Below are 13,503 nucleotides of genomic sequence, written 5' to 3'. Positions count from 1 at the left end.
TTCTTATTTTTTCATCTCCCCTCACGCGCGCACATGACCACGGTGTACCTATTGTAACGCGTTGCAGGGCTAAAGTATTAAACAAACGTGGCTCTGAAAAGCAGGTGAAACTGGGTTACGAGCCCCGAAAACTAATAGTCACAAGAGAATTCATAGTGGGACGTCGATCGACGTAAATTTAGGCAATGAAAAGGCCATTAACTATTGTCAGGCAATCGTCACCGATTACGTCTCCGCACGAGCAGTGCACAAAAACTCGAAACTGTAAAAACGTAAATATATAGCAGCCTGCCTGAAACGGAATTATTGCGACGCTATTACCTATGCTACATATATTCTATTTTCTTGCGAAGCTTTTAGCTTCCTCGGCTCGGACGTCATAACCCCATAAATGGCAAGAATCCTCCACAATAAGAACACTTTTGCAAAAGCGCGCAGCGAGTGAACTGAGAAAAAGAAAACGAAGCGAACAACCGGGTGCCTGTTTAGTCTCTCAGCAGCTTTCGAACTTTGATATAAAGAAAAAAAAACGAGCAAAGAGCCAAAGTGCGTTAAGGTAAGTAAAAGCAAAATTGTATTTTTCTACTGCTCCAAGAAGCGTGTTCCGTATATGCAAATCAGACAAACGTTCACGTTGGTCCCACCAGGGCGTATAGCGGGTGATGCAGAACTCTTATTGTGGAATGCAGTGTGCACGTTCTGTAGTTGGAAGTAGCATTTTTCGGCAGGCTGTTGCGTTGGTTCTTCGTTACAGGGACTACAACGAGCAGAAGGAGGCATTCTCGTACGTCCGCAGCCTGATCGCGTCAGGTACGCCGCAGTGCGAGCGTTCCCACATCTTGTTTCCTGCTGGTTCCTCATATATACCGGTTGTCCCACGTAACTTGAGCCAAGCTTTAAGAATATACAAATACCACGTAGCTGAAGAGGCTTGTGCCCTCTGGCGCAATCCTTCTGCTGTGACGTAGCGTTCCTTTGAGAATAATGGAAACACACGTAGCGTTGGCTTGGAGTTTCCCACACGCAGTTTACAGCAATGCCTAAACACACGGTCTAGCGAGTGGATGAAGCAAAACTGGAAACGCGCGACTGAGATTTGCGATGACGCTTCGGCACGCTTATCACGAGGCAAAAGTCGCGCTCCTTCATAGAATCTCATTTGGGAACATTCCCAAGCTTGGGCATTGGACTAAGCCATAGAGTTCGGCGTGTAACGCTCAGACAAGCGTTCCGTGGCGTTTGGTTAGTCATTTAATTTTCATCGCACGCCTAGCGGCAGCTGTCCGTGTCACTGGTGTGACAAATGAAAGAGTTGCAGCGTCTTCTTTTTGGTGCAAGGGGCTGAACAAAGCGTCTGGGAAGTGCGTTGATATAGTTCGCTATGTGACGACTCCTTATACAATGTGGCCTGGCGGTGTAACGCCCTCAGTGTTAAATCTTGAGGTGCCTTAGCGCAAGACCTCGCGTGCTTCAATGCAGAAGAAAACAACATTTAAAGGCCGAGGGATGTCAGCACGTATTGTAATTGTGCATTACGCTCTAGACTCATTAGGACGAAAAAAAAAGCGGTTCTCGTTGATTTTGCTTCCACGTCTTTACTTCCAAGTAAAACTATACAGAAAGTGGCGCCTCTCGCCACGCTGAGTTTCCAGAAGATGTGCAGTTACACCCTAAATGTTGTTACATGTTTAAGGGTGCTGGTTTGTCCTATGGCTGAACCCTTGCCCTTAGGGCTATAAAGAAAGTAATGTAGACGACAGCTAGCCAAAACTATAAAACTACATGTGCGATGAGGCAAGCCATAGGTGAAATCATGTCTATTATAGTTCCAGTCAGCTTATGTGCATCAACGTATCTGACACGATATTTCTATTGCTACAGCTATTGAAGTTTGTCATGCACTTTTCGTGTCATCTGACGCAGCTGCATTATCATAAAAGGTAACCGTAAAAATAAATTCCTTCGTCCACATCAACAATTTTATCTTACTCCTTAAGGGTGAGGCTGCTATCTATCGGACAATCTGCCCTTCATACAGACATATAAGGGTGATAACATGTTTGGTGTGACATAGAGTGTCTACTAAGGAGCACACGCAGAGGATTAATGTCGGATGAAAAATGTCAATGCATCACTTACTTCCAACAGATTAGCGTTGAAGCGGCATTGACATATCTCGCTCCTAATCTTTCAGAGCTCTGAACAGGGAGCCGTGCAGGGGGCGTATTCACGAACGATCACGTTCAGAGATATCACTTTCAGTGCGCGCTGATTAACGGGTAACTTGAGCAAAACAGGTTGCGCTGATTGGCTGATTGAGCAAAACCACCTCGAATCGTCCAGTGCGCGATCGACTATATGACGCGAAAGTTATAGTATATCTTCAAAAGTGATCGTCCGAGAATACCACCCCAGCTAGCGTATTCACTGTTTGTAATCATCGCAGTGCAAACGTATATCGTTCTTTCATCAAAGATCCAAAAGGGCGAAAGACATCATCTGCGATGGGCGACAGCGCTGATCGAGAGGAGCCAGAGATTTACTTGCGAGCCTATTACCGCTTGGTGCAGATGGCAGTGTCGGCAATGACTGTGGAAGTCACTGACACCAGTAAGTACTCGTGTATTATCAGCATACCTTTGTATTATAAGCATTTACTGAAAAGTAAACTAGTCAATCGAGCAGTGCATACATTCATTGAAATCACCCACGCAACACACAGAACACCATACGTTTCTTTAAAGAGCAAGCTCCAAACAAGCGCCCGGACCATCGATAAAGCATTGCATACCCTTCTCAGCAAATGTTGTGGTGTGTTTTCAACAGCTTCACTGGAAATCCCGGTTGATAGGGACCGATAAAAGTTGATAAGGGTGCGATCATGTTCTATAAGGTTTATAACAGCCCATAAGGGCTAATGAAGGTTTATACTGGTCGGATCAAGTTTCATAACATAACTGGGGCAATAATTACGCATACTTAGAGAACTCCCCGAGGAGTTTCTGTGTAATTTGCTTGTTTACTTGTAATACAATGGTGTTAATGTGAAGGCAACTTCTGTTTTCAGCCAGACCCATAGAAAACTAAAAATACGTTGCCTCTGCACTACGGTGTTACAGCAAGCTCCCGAGCGCTTTCATCATAATGCATTCGTAATCAGCCACAAACACTATAACACAAGAGGAACAGACTTTGTGTCATGGAACAAGACAGACTGTAGTGCCAAATTTCATTATAATGCATTGACAGTAGTGTCCCAGTGGAACCAATGAGCTTCACTTCAGTGCTTATATATATAGATGGCGCAGGCTCAGCGCATCGATGCTAAACGAGCAATGCGCATGACATCAATGACGAAAATCAACTGTTCACGACGTCCATGACGAAAATCAACAAAGTCACGCTCCGTAAACTTGGTTATATTTATGTGACATACTTATCCAGAACAGCCATCGCGTCGCGTCGTAAGGTACTACAACCCAGCAAGAAAGGAATGGTGGGAATACGAAGTAGGCGTACTTCAATGACAGAATTAGCGGTTTACTTTATTTCCAAATTGTTTCTTTCCGAGAGTGGTAATTAGACAACTTACACATTTACCGCTATTGTACTTTAATTATCCATTAGAGCCACAAGTTACCACCACGTTATTTGACATGTTTAACTGTTGAAATAATGAAATAATAAGAATTAATTGAGAGATAAATCAATATTATTATGCAGCTTCCCGCGGATGCTTGATATATATACCGGGTGTATATGTGAATATTGTCCCGCGGTAGTGACGTTCTCAAGAAACACAGCAGCAAAGCTGTCAATAGCTTGACTAACTTATTGTTGGGCGAACATGTGCCCGCAAAAGCAAGTTACTCTCAAAGCACAACAACAGTGGCGAACTCAGTCAATGATTGTCGAAAATCTGAACTGCCGGTCATGCGCGTCGGCTTTTATACATGAGTCATCAAAGTTTCCAAAGCAATCACTGGTGCCCGCGTGTCTTCCAGAAAGTACCGCAAAATTCGCGTAGCGCATGCGATCAGATTACACAAGCTTCGGTGACAAGAGACAACGCATAGAATCATCGATAACATTCCAGTAAGTTCCAGTCAAGCAGGCGCGTCTTGCGCTGAGCGATAACTTTTAAGTTTTTAATGAATGATATGCAGTTCCCGAGAAAAGGACAAATAACTACACGTGTCAATACCGTCAATTTTGTTTTTAAATACAGTTAAGTTCTAGTCCTTGAGCTAAATTACTCGAAGAGGTGAACATTACTCGCCAGACAAAATCGAAAGGCATAATTAAATTATTATCAAAGTTTAACTAATTAACGTACGTCACACTTCATATTGCAATTTCCGAAATGTAGCCGATGAAATTGCACGGCATATGCACTTGGAATGAATTCTGACGATGACACCAGTTTTCAGATATACGCTGTCAGCAATACGATGAAGATACGCTGCTGTTCCAGTTGCTGTTTTATCAAAGCGCCGTTTTATGCACTGAAGCACAAAAGCAACTGGAACGCTGGCGTATTTCATCGCACAGTTTCAAATGAATATCTCGAAACTGTTGTCATTTTCAGAATTCTTTCCAAGTGGATACGCCTTGCAAATTCACAGGCTACAATTAGTAAATTAATACATGTGCCGTAATCAGTTAATAACTTAATTTGCAAAATTGTGCTAATTAGTTTAATGCATATTTTGATTTCTCGTCCGGATAAGGTCCGCCTCTTTGAATAATCCAGCTTCAATATTAGCATACTCTACTATCTGCCACAGGCGATATTTAAAAAAAATTTGGTACCCCTCACTAGAACACCCGGCAGATGTTAGGTAAAGCTTAGTCAAGTGATGTGTATTAAACCCTATAAAGCTAACGACGTTGCGCATAACTGTACGTTATTTTCATGTTACACAGCGGACAACCTCATGCAGTGTTTACGTTTACCCGCCACGAGGGTCACAACTTAAATTTCGCTCAGTTTTTTGTGTTTACGTTCTACTCAGCTCAGAAGCAAACACTAAGACAGCCGGATGCCTAGTTAGAGGTGGTCTACGCAGCGATTTCACGAGGACGAAGACGATGTAAGATGCTTGTCAAGGAAAGAATGGTGATCACGAGAGTATCCACAGAGAATTACCACGCATATCTAGCTGCATCCAAGGGTTCTGTGCCTCTATTGCTGCGTTGGCTCGTGCCCCTGTCAAGCTGCCGTTTGTTCGTGCAGCTTTTACCTGCAGCCTCCTCCATCTTTCTTGATGGGAAATAAACATTATTATTATTATTATTATTATTATTATTATTATTATTATTATTATTATTATTATTATTATTATTATTATTATTATTATTATTATTATTATTATTATTATTATTATCATTATTATTCGTTGAGATACCAACCTATCAGGCAGCAGCTAAAACAGCAAATCCAGGAAGGTAGACGAATAGAGCCTCACTTTAATGAATAAATAGAAGATATACGATGTACCGTGAAAACGAGTATAATAATTCATGGCCAACCTTTTATATTTTCTTTCATTTTTTTCGTGTAGGCCTAATCACCGCCATCTTGACAAGAAAGGAAACCGAAAACGACCTCCTCACGTACATAACCGCAGTAAGTTGCAGATGCAAGTGGCAGTAAATTATCAGCATGTCGCTCTCTACAATGATGCACGCAATTAAAACTCGCGTCAGTTATGAAATAAATCCAGGAGTGCGGATTTCTGGACTAGTTGGTTCTTTGCAGCAATCGAGCTCATAGCGCTCGATTCACGCGGTCTCGTCCTGTCGCCTTTCTTGTCCGCGTGAATCCAGCGCTGTGAACTCAGTTACTATAAAGCTTGGGTGGAACCTCCATCATTGAAATACATGTAAAATTTTAGAAAAGAGGCGCTGGTTAGGCCTCCGCTGAATGAAATAGAACAAATTTACTTATTTGTAAAGAAAAGGTCAATTTCCAGGTGCCTAAGCTTGGTTTACTTCCTTAATATTTTAAAGACCCAGTCAGTAAGCCAGTTTTGCAACAATACGGGCTCGTGGTGATATTGTAAGATTCCTAAACAGTGAGTAGTAATTGAAATGAAATGAAATCAGTCTTTAATAAACTAGATTGCAATCGCAAAATTAGAAAATTAAAATTAGGGGCTTTCGGTCAACTGCACACTATGAACGCCGGACACTGAGGCAAGAATGAACATTTACACGGGAAATCTGTACGTTATGGTGAGGGCTTCACAGCACGAAGGTGTTTTGTGAGAAAGGCACTTAAACGATAATCCGATCCTAACACGCTTTATTTGTTACCTTTAGTACGCGCCATTTTGCTTCCTTTGTTGCACAGTTACACAGCTAAACTGGATGATCAGCTTTTAACACTCCAATATTATTCAGTTTTTATAAATGGTATCAGAGCTTGAATAATCTGCTCCTCACAGTCAATATAATTTGACTTCTTTCTACAAATGTAAAAAAAAAAAATATTCTGGACAGTTCACCACTTTCCTAATAAATCATTCTTAAATTGCTTTTTTTTTTCGACTCAACTGGAAGCATTTGGTTGCATCCCGTTCCCAACAGCATCATTTTGCACAGACGGTTTTCTCACGAACGCACAAGCGTAAGTGTGCACACTGCCTTCCATTCAGCGAAATAGTGATAATTTCTAGAAAGTTCCAAGCATCAAGAAGCGCAGGCTGCGAAGTTCCCGTTAAAGCACTGAAACAAGACTGAACTGATAAATGCGGTCCCTTACCATTGACATGCTTTCATTCTTTATTAAGCCTCTGTATAAGCTCATACTTCGATCTAATGTGCTAACAAATACGAGAGCTCGTTATCTTCAGACCAGCGAGGACCATTGTCCTGACAGTTTACTGCCTTCGTTGCCGTTGCATCGCTAAACCGTGAACCACGTGGTATCATCGAGCCTCTTTTGTTTTCTTGCGTACGGCAGCTGTTCACGTACCAACCGATACTGTGCCTAGTGGGCTTGGTCCAGACGGTGCTCATGATCGGCTCCTTCGTGGGCGGCTTCTTCTTTGTGCTCGCCCGCATGGTGGGCGCGTTTGGCGGCCGCAAGGTGCAGAACATCACCACAACGTACATGCGCGTGCTGCACTTCTACACCGTCGTCATGGTGCTCCTGGTTTCCTTAAACGCGTGAGAACTACGTCGATTCTCTAGTAGTGGCCAACTGACTGAGCTGGGCTAATGGATGCGCTGGGCTGGCTGAGCTGGCTGGCCGACTGGTCTGGGCTGGGTAGCTGCGCTAGCTGGCTGACAGCACTGGCTAACTGGCTGAACTGACTGGCTAAACTGACTGACTGACTGAACTGACTGAGTAAACTGACTAACTGAATTGACTGACTGATCGAATCGATTGATGTTCAGCTCGCTTAACACATTTATTTGGAAGCTGTGCCTGTTATAACGTCGCGGCAGAAGGTTCTAGGTTAGATAGTTGTCATGCCCTCTGAGACCTCAGAACAAGGCCAGTTGCGCATTCTGCCAACATCATATCGGCGGCTGTGGCTGCTGTGCTGCTGCTGCCAGCACCTGCTACTGCTACTGCTACTGCTACTAGTGCAGTACTGATACTCTCGCTGCTGCTGAGAATAGCACCCGCCGTAGTGACTTTGGCGTTGCCCTGCTAAGCCCGAGGGGCGCGGGATCGAATCCCGGCAGCTACGGCCGCATATCGATGGGGGCGCAATGCAAGAACGCCCCTGTGCCATGCATTGGGTGCACTTTGAAGAACCCAGGTGGTCAAAATTATACCCGGAGTCCCACACTACGGCGTGCCTCATAATACGGCGTACCCCACAATTTAGTTTAAGTGCAACTACGGTCGTTATTTAACTTAGCCTGCGCTTGAGCGCATCTGTCAGCCCGGTGTCATCGTCACGGTTGGTTATTACTGCGTAGTCTTTTGCAGCTGGCCGCCTCGCTTTATTACCTTCCTTTTCAACAATATTCGCTTGAGCCCGCAAGGAAAGCTTCACTTCACTAATTTTGATAATTATCGTTGATAAGGGAGTGTAACTTCAATTTTGAATATTTCAATTGTTAATGCCAGCGGAAAAAATTTACTAATTTTTCTTCTCAATGCGACTGCTTCGCTTCCAAGTGTCTCCATCTTCTGGCTGTGGGGCAGCACCAACCACTTTTCCGCCGCCGTGGACAAGAGCGGAAAAATCCTACAGCCAGGCGTCACCGACGTGCGGAGCTACATCGTCGACACTATCAAGGTGAGTCATCAAAATTATCCAGGAATCAGTTTCCTGCGCGTATGTGAGTCTGATTGTCCTAAACTCTTCTCTTCACACCGGTGCGTCTCCTTAACAGAACCTGAAAAGCACTCTTGCCGATCTAAAGTCAACGAGGGAACAAATGTTCAGCCTCATGACTTCTGGAAACCAAGGTCTGTACTCTGTTCAGCTTGCTCTTCATGATCTGAGAGAAATGAACAATCAATTGAACTGAATTTTGAAATGAACCGATTGTCGCACTCTCGCAGTCTGTATAAGTTCTGGTATTCGCAAAGCCTCATGAGGCCCAAACCGATGCAGTCAAGATGGTCTAACAATGTTTCGATGAAGCGGTCACCGAAAGACCAAAAGCGTATGGGATAACCTTGGGCCATCTCTAAGAAAGCGGCTGATCTGCACAATGATAGACATGAATAACGAGGGATAATCCAAGTGCAAATGATAAATTTGTCATGCTCAGTGGGAAGCACCCAGTCCTTGCTAGTGGCCGGAAGGATGGACGAAGCTTTCGTCAGATGCTCACTCGCAGGTAACACACACTTCCATACAATGCAACCCTCTCTGATTGCTGCAAAATGTGCTCATCAAAGGTCTCAACATTCGAACACCCGGTTAGATACGCAAGGCTACGTTTATGGCAACCGCTTTTCATTAGCCAGCGACCTTGGCTGACGATACTGTCACTACCCTGCCACACTCGCAAGAACATAACTTAAGAACCACCCAAATGGACGGTGTGTTTTCTGAATACTGTAACAGTTCTGAAGCTTCAATAGCCCGTCAAAGTGCAGTGCGAACGTAGTGAAACGGACACTCTCATCTTAGTTGGTAAAGAATGCTCGACAATTCAAGAGTAGCAGTTCTCATACAACGAAACTCTTAGCCCAATTTTTGTCCTTTCAGAGTACCGGAAGAACATCACTTATCACGCTGACCGAGTGCTTACCGACTGCGGCCTTCCAACGCCATCTGTACTCGCGTCGCTAAAGGACTGTACGTGACAGGAATTTGAAGATTCTTTTGCTCGGCGCTAATTCAGATTTCAAGCGTGATTATAGATGGACAAGTTTTAGGGAGCTTATTCGATCAAAGGATCTCGTTTCGTATAATAAACATTATCACAGTTTCGTCATAAGGGCGAACCAATGAATGCGATAACAACATGTTTGGCTATTACACGAAGTGTAAGACTCGTAGTTGTATGGGCAGTGGGAATTGGAGTAAACGTAAGCTAAGCAAGAACGAGCTGTTCTGCTAGGGGTCCTCTGTTTGAAAACTGCCATCGGGCAATTTCATTGGTTTAATAATTAAAGACGATCGACGTCTTTCTTAGTGACCTTACCACCAATTTTCCGCATCGGGTATGTTTCAAACCTCTCTTCTGAGCCGACCCCGGAGTTACTGCACAGCCGCACCAATAAAATTACATCATTTTCGATCTTGAACCTTGTTATTGTTTCGCACTTTTAATATTTAAGGGTTACAATACTTCAGATAAAAGGCAAGCGCTGTCGGGTGTGTTGCTTCATGACATTTGTTATTGGGCTGCCGTTCTCAATATTCTGAGGACTAATCTTGTCAAGAATGTAAGATTTTGTATGAACAAAATTAGTGATAGAATGATGTGGCAATATAATCCCCATGTACCATAAACCTAAACATATGAAGCATACATATGAAAAATATATACGCAATCTCATGGCGACGACGGCAAAAATTCGCTTGAAGTGAGCATATAATTGCTATGTCAATAAAGAACTTATCTTGCTTAAGAGGTTTTCCTCATAAGCACCATACAGTTATGGTAGGGATTGCCGGGATAACGAGAAGATCGTGCTTGCGATGGCCAGTCCCGAACGGCACTTGCGTAAAAGAATTTTTGTGAATGTAGGCCAGTATTTGTTGATGCGCGCGTAACTTCTAAAACGAGACGCACACGTCTTGCCCCAGGTGGTTGTTTCTGTTTTCCGGCCACGTGGTCTGAACACAAACGCCCGCAGCTCATTGAAGCATGATTATGCCACTCGTTTCACGTAACTTGCGCCTAAATTTGAAAATATGCAAGTATCGCGTAGCTGGACCGAACCAAAGTAATGTTGTATGCAGTCGCTTGGAGCAAATGAAAATGTGCTTTTTTTTATTTCGCGGGATTCCTTTCAAGCTTGGAAAAACTTTTACGCAGCACGTTTGAGAATAGAAGCGGGGAGGAGGAATTCATGATCGTGTACAATTTTCTCATTGACCTTTTGCTCTAAATCTAATATTGAACCAGTTGTATAATTAATTATAACTAATTATGTGATTAGGCGAAATACAAAAAGAAATTGTCCCATTTGCTCTAAGCGGCTGCAAACGTTACCTTGGTTCTTTCCAGCAACGTGACCCACGCATATTTAACAATTTTGGCTCAAGTTACGCGGGACACACAGTGTATCCAACAGTTCACGTAGTCACCAGTGGAATGCGCTTACTATATATACACAGTCAGCGGGAATGCAGTGCGCTACAAGCGTGAGCGATCAACGCCTGGGAGGCGCAAACGTCAGTGACATCGAATGCGCAAAGGAAAAGCGCTTAGTCAGGGGGGCTGGAGACGGCTAGACGCTATGACTACCTCACATCTTCCCCGCGCACAGCTTTCATACAGGGGAGTTCGAGAACTCTGGATATTAGCGCTCAGTATTAGAGAAACATTTTCTCCAGAAAAGGGAGTCGCCTTTACACTCTTCGTGCTTAAAGGTACTTTTTTGAGGGCACTTTTTACCAGCCCTTCGTGCTAGCGATTTTCACTATCGCATTTTATCGAAGTTTGCTGGCGGTGAAATACAATGCTAATGCTATCCTGCACCCTAACAATAAAAGTGTGACTGCCAACTTTCTTTGCGGAAGTTTCCCATTTTAGAAAATTTTCGACTCCATTTCTGCACCCAGCCTTCCTTACCGAAGTAACTAAGAATTGGCCCATATTTGGCCAATTTCCTGTTACATGGCCGTACAATTGGTCCGTGCAAATCACGACTCCCTTTCTGCTCACCCTCACCTCTCACCTCTGGCTAGCCCCTCTCCGGCAATGCGGTAGAAACACTCAGTGAAGCACAAGCAGATTAAGTGTGCTTATCAAGTGGTCGAGTATTCTCTTAAAGTGAAGTACGCAATAGCATCCGTATTAAAGAGATGCCCTCATTTCTTTTATATTTTGTATTATGTAGATTGCGGCTTACATGAGCCCTATATCTATTCTCTTGAATCTATGTGCCAAACGTACTGAACAGACGTGCACTTTGTGGCCTATGTGACATTAACCAGTTAACCAGTGAAGTAACGTCTAGCTAACATCATTTGATTTGAAAGCAGTGTAAGGGAACATGATCACCTAGAAGCAACGTTCGCCTAAATCTTTACGCACATGTTCCTCGCTTTTTTTCTCCTCACTACAGTTCTTGACGGCGTCAGACAAGTAAGTTCCAAAGGGACTACGAGCACCATTAGTCAAGGACACCGAAAACTGCTGACGTGGCGGAGAAAGGGCATCGCATGTAGCTCGTTCCTAGCGTACCAACAAGCTCAGTGTCAGTCGCTTCGTTAACTTTTTTTTAAATTCTTGGATACTTTTTTTGAGGACAGCTGGTACATGGGACGTGACAGCAAATGGCACAGGAAAGCGATGAACAACGTTTACTGCTTCTCCACCTTAACTTCATCGTATAAGGTATTGCAAGAAAAAAGTATCACTCCACCGCTCTCTGTGTTTTACTCTATACTTGCACCAACAAGTGCCTGACTGTTTCCTACTTATTCACGATCTTTAGCCTTCCCAACGGTCAAATCCTTGATAAGTTTCGCACTCGCCGAGTTAATCTCGAAAAACACTGCACGGGAGCCAAAGAACTGTCTTACTGGACGCCATCTTAGTTATTGCAAGAGATTGTTGTTATTACGATTGGTTGTTCTTACGAGTTGCGCATGCGTACGAATTGCATTGCGAACACTCGCCCTGTAACGCTCACAGCGTATCGAATCGGCCACTTTGCTGTTCAGCTTCTTTAGGGCTTTGGTGCGAGCCCATCGGGAGGGAGCCTGAACATGATCGAGAAAAATTACTGCCGTAACTAGTTTGCGGATCATAGCAGCTCTTGTATATCACAGTCATCCGTTAATTTCTGCTTATGAAACTTCCTCCACCTTTTGGTGATCTACAGAAGCCATTTGACTGTTCAACTTTCTTGCAAAACTCAGGAATGCGCGTCGGATACTTCGTGCAAGAAGAATGTGGACGAGGCAGAAGCGGCCAGAAAGAATATACTCAACGTAAGTACCTACGGGAGAATAATATTGTAATAAAGGGACACTAAAGGGAAATAATAAGTCGACGTGGAATGTTTGAATACAATTGCAGAAACCTCGCAACGCTTGTTTCGTGCCTAGAAAGGACTTCGTTTACGAGAAAATTGCATCTGAAGGGTCCGAGTACGTTTTTGGAAATTCAAATCCCCCGCCATCCTACCGGGGAATTGGTTACGTTGCATACGCCATCACCACCCTTTGCTGCCGTCTGTGAGTAAAATGGCATGCGACAGACGGCAACACCGAGTCAGGATATAGAGCGGTGAATTTGCCGCTGCAGCTGCTTTTTGGTCATGTAGCGTAGACCGTTCGGGCATCCCGCGACATGGAAGTTGTATCTCTCGGCTACTTGAAGGTTGTGCGAGTTTTGCGAGCCAGCAAAACCAGCCCAGCACTAAGCGATAACGAAACTGCTGAAAAGGGAAAGCGTGGGCAGCGCAGATTCGAGCAAGAACGAAGCCTTTCGACCACCCACGTCGTTGTCAAGGGTAACTTCAATGAGTTCTTTTTTCTAAATATGAAACAGAACTGAACAAGTAGCATTTTCATTAGTCTTGTAATGCAATACAATGATGTTTTTTGCAACCAGTGGTTGAGTACTAACAGAATCAGGAGTGCTTTCGTCATCGGGCAAGTACTTTAATGTCCCGGGGAAGTCTCTAATCATGTCCTGCGTTTACTTCAGTTTCTCGATTACGCCTCTGTTCGCGAGAATAGTGACGCCTTAAAGATTCTCAAGCGCTGATCTATCACTTTGACAATATTCGCCTTTAATGTCCCTTTAAACTAGAGCGTGCAAATCAAACAGACAGACAGACAGACAGACAGACAGACAGACAGACAGACAGACAGACAGACAGACAGACAGACGGACGGA

At 43.9% G+C, this 13,503-nt stretch overlaps 1 protein-coding gene across 1 annotated transcript; it reads left to right on the top strand.

Annotated features, from left to right (window-relative positions):
- Window positions 1-766: 766 nt before the first annotated feature.
- LOC142577768 (uncharacterized) lies at window positions 767-12,592 on the top strand. The gene is made up of 8 exons (XM_075687223.1): window positions 767-810; window positions 2,476-2,610; window positions 5,565-5,629; window positions 6,968-7,173; window positions 8,141-8,261; window positions 8,359-8,434; window positions 9,186-9,275; window positions 12,519-12,592. Coding segments are annotated over exons 2-8 (666 nt in total). The 5' UTR covers window positions 767-810; window positions 2,476-2,504; the 3' UTR covers window positions 12,521-12,592.
- The last annotated feature ends 911 nt before the right edge of the window (window positions 12,593-13,503 follow it).

This window comes from Dermacentor variabilis, chromosome 4 (genome assembly GCF_050947875.1).
Source record: "Dermacentor variabilis isolate Ectoservices chromosome 4, ASM5094787v1, whole genome shotgun sequence".
NCBI classification, from domain to species: domain Eukaryota; kingdom Metazoa; phylum Arthropoda; class Arachnida; order Ixodida; family Ixodidae; genus Dermacentor; species Dermacentor variabilis.
This window is presented reverse-complemented; position numbering and strand designations above follow the sequence as displayed.